Genomic DNA, 3,972 nt, shown 5'->3' on the forward strand with positions numbered 1-3,972 from the left:
AGGTTGTTAATCGATGTAAAGGTACTTTCTCTAAGTGTTTCGATCTTCAGGTACGCCTGACGTCACGCCAGGTTTTTCCTGCCCTGTCTTGTAGCCTACTGTCTCAGGAAGGATGGCTCCTACTTCTCCCAACGATTCTTCACAAGGAAGTCCCGCCCCCCGACGTCGCCGATTGGATCATAAGTACTAAACCCGCGTATGCTTCGGTTTGTTTGGCCTCACTGGTTGTCAATCAACGTGCGAGCAGAGTTTGTGGTTAGGCGTCAGGTGAAACTCACTTTGGAAAAGAGGGGGCAGATAAAACTTACTTCGTCTGAACTTTCTGGAAAGTTGTACACTATTTATGAATTTAATCACCAAAGGATACTTTTAATACCGGAAGCCCACACGTTACAAAATGAAGAGCCTCAAGTATCGCTTGAAAAAGCACGAAGTTAACATCACAGTAAGTCGAATACTATTTTTTTTTTGTATTGACTAGGTTTTGCTAACATCACCCGTCTCTTACCATTATTTGTGTCTTATCAACCATGCTAATGCTAGGCGTTGTGTTTCAACCGACCTGCTGTCCCTGAACAACCACGTTAACCACGGCGGCTGCGGTGTGGTCGGAAAACACATCGCCAACAATAAGCACCTGCACCTCCGCGCGAGTGGTGGATGTGGCCTGACACAGTTTTCTTTATACTGGTTGCATTCAGGTTCTTTTTTAATGTTTTTGCCTAAATGTAGAGCTGACTGTGTTGTTATATTCACTAAGCGCGACAGGAACGAAAGTTTCTTAAATCAGCGCTTCGAACTCCTGCTGTTATCACCGGAGCACTAGCTGACTGTGGTGCTTTTTAACCAAGGTTTCTATTGTGGTTTGTCGAGACACTGGGAGTAACCTCACGACCTCTTGAAGCTGGGGTTTCAAATTTGGATATTTCATGAATGCAGCTGGTCACCTCCAGTTGTGAGATGTGAGTTCTCCTTTCGGATGAATGCTGAGTCCAAAATACATTCTGTTGTTACCAGTTTGTTCAGTACACCTAACTCACACCGATGCAGTCTAATACAACAGGGGTGGAAGAAGTACTTAGCTCGTTTAGCATACCTAAGTAAAAGTAACAATGCCACAGTGTAGAAATACTGCGTTACAAGTAAAAGTCAGGCTTTCAAAAGTCTACTTAAATAAAAGTAGAAAAGTGTTAGCAATATTCAAATACCCTGTTATATAATACAAGTACCAAAAGTAAAAATACTCATTATACACAATGGCCTACTCAGTAGATTGTATCACTTTAATGATGCAGCTTGTAAAGGTGGGACTGATTTGAATTACTTAATATACAACTAAATAGCTTAATCTATAATGATAGATTATAATTTATTTGTCAATATTTTGTATTAACAATCATCTAGAAAAGACCCATACCTGGCAAATAAAGCTGATTCGGATTCTGAAAGTAACTAAATGTAATAAATAAATTGGAACTACAATGTAAATGTGCTGTATTTATATTGCGCTGTTCCAGTCTTAACAACTGCTCAAAGCGCTTTTACATCTACAGGAAACATTCACCATTCACACACATTCATACACTGTGGCCGGGGCTGCCGTACAAGGTGCCACCTGCTCATCAGATACACACTCACACACATTCACACTCCGATGCGCAGCACCGGGGGCAACTCGGGGTTCAGTGTCTTGCCCAAGGACACTTCGACAATGACTGCAGGGGCGGGGATCAAACCACCAACCTTCCGATTGGCAGGCAACCGCTCTACCACTGAGCCACAGCTGCCCCACGTGTAAAGTCTCCGAAAAATGTCTTTTCGGAGACTTTCCTCAATAATTCCAGAACGATAACTCTGGTTAATGCATCTTTTTATATTATTGATCTACGAATGCACTGTGCAGTGATGTCTGTGTGGATGTGACCCAATGTCATTGCTGATGCACATCATATGTAAGGGTGCTGCCATCAGTTAGTTTCTCCTTTGGTATCTGCCTGCAAAGAGAGATGCAATAGGTTGATAAGGTTATCAAGTCATCACTAAGGCCTGTGTAACTTTCATGTCCGTTTCTTCAACACAGCTTTCCTCCAGCTTTCCCTGAGGTAGTTTAAGTACAGAAATAGCTGCAGGGCAAAAACAAGTTTTTTAGTTCATGAATTTTAAATGGCTGCCTCTGACTTCAGGCTTGACACAACCATCAACACGGATACAATACCATTTCTCTGCTGAAAGGCTTTTTTCCCCCTTTTTAAAGAGGGCCAGATAGTTTACCACACACAGGTCCTCTGGCTTTGTGCCTTTCTCATGGTAATTGCTGGGAGCTGAAAACAGAGTGCAGTGGTAAACACCCACTGCATGTTAAAGGACTGTCTATTAACCCTCTAGGGTCTCTTTCTCATGGCATATTGGGGTCGGCTGGTTTCCATGTGTAATTATGCTTGTAAAACCTCAACCCATATTGGTTTCTAAAGGTCCTATGACATGGTGCTGTTTGGATGCTTTCATATAGACCTTAGTGGTCCCTAATACTGTGTCTGAAATCTCTTTCCCAAAATTCAGCCTTGGTGCAGAATTACAGCCACTAGAGCCAGTCCCACAATCAGCTTTACTTAGTATGTGCTATTTCTGATGTCTGCAGCTTTTGAGGAGAAATACTCTGGGCCGGCAAAGCACAGAAGGGGCAGGTAACCTTGCTCCTTATGACCTCGTAAGGAGCGAGAGAAAGCTTTAATTTTCTTAAAGGCAGAGCAGGATACCCAGGGCTCGGTTTACACCTATTGCCATTTCTAGCCACTAGGGGATCACAGGCAGGCTGGGGGACTCATATTAATGTTAAAAAAACATCAAAAATTGAAATTTTTAATGCCATGGGACCTTTAAGCTACCTCAGGGAAAGCTGGAGGTTGAAGAAACGGACATTAACGTTACACAGGATGATGGTTTCCTATTCCATCCCTCCTTGCAGGCAGATACCAAAGGAGAAACTAACAGATGGCAGCACCCTCACAGACATTGCTCTAGGTCTAATCTCAGTGACCAAACATGCATGAAGACAAGTGTGTTTGCCTTTTACACTTTTGTCTTCAAATTGTTACTTCGGGTGAGGGATATAGTTGATGCTGGGCTTTTGGCAAGGTATTAACAATCACAAACTGTTGTAAACAAAAATACTGTGGTGACCCCCCCCCCGTGTGTAATGCTGCATGATGGCGCTGCTGGCCCTGCAGAAGGACTAACCCCAAGTGGAAGGATACGGAGAGAAGGAGACTTCATGGACCATGACGATGACGATTTAAATTCCCTAAAGTTGCGCTCTTGGATCTATGTACTGAATTGGGTCCAACGCGCCACAACCAGGCCGTCCAAGGGTTTTATATAAATATTATAATCTTCAACTTTATAACTAAGACTTGTTCGGATATCATATAGTTCAGGTTAAATCCTATCATGTATCTGTAGGTCTGTTAAAATTGAAGCTGTCGCAGAGTGCCATAATGCCTGTTGTCAGGTTTACCTAAACTGTGCAAGAACAGGCCGAAATTATAATTCGATTTGCAGCAATTCCCCGAGCGTCTGAGAGGTTTTTTTGCCTTTTCTCTGCCAGTTGTTATGATTTGGCATCCCGGACAAACAACTGCCAGGGTTATTAACATATGTGGGCAAGTACAGGTCGGAATAATAGGCTGATTCACGTATGCACACTTGTGGGTAATCTGTGATTTATAAAGGGAACATTGCTTACAGATATTGTATGTCTTTAATTTTTTTAATTACTCACAATTCATTGATTTTTCAAATAGCAGATTTATTGTCGATCAACTAATCGATTACCCACTGCTGCTTTAAGCAGTAGAAGATTACGTATTTCTTTCTTCATGTCAGCCATTTAATGCACAAAAAAAGGCTTTCATGTTTAACCATTATTAGTTTAGACTTTTTTTCATAGATTTCATAGATCAATTTGTGTGTGTG

The 3,972-nt window shown here is 42.0% G+C and overlaps 1 protein-coding gene across 1 annotated transcript in view; it reads left to right on the top strand.

Annotated features, from left to right (window-relative positions):
- The first annotated feature begins 211 nt into the window (after nucleotides 1-211).
- The window catches only part of uacab (uveal autoantigen with coiled-coil domains and ankyrin repeats b), a 53,364-nt gene continuing 49,603 nt past the window's right edge, over nucleotides 212-3,972 (top strand). Inside the window, exon 1 of the mRNA XM_032535471.1 lies at nucleotides 212-445. Within this exon, the coding sequence (XP_032391362.1) occupies nucleotides 398-445 (48 nt within the window). The 5' untranslated portion in view covers nucleotides 212-397. The remainder of the gene's footprint in view (nucleotides 446-3,972) is intronic.

Source organism: Etheostoma spectabile, chromosome 1 (genome assembly GCF_008692095.1).
Source record: "Etheostoma spectabile isolate EspeVRDwgs_2016 chromosome 1, UIUC_Espe_1.0, whole genome shotgun sequence".
Taxonomy (NCBI): domain Eukaryota; kingdom Metazoa; phylum Chordata; class Actinopteri; order Perciformes; family Percidae; genus Etheostoma; species Etheostoma spectabile.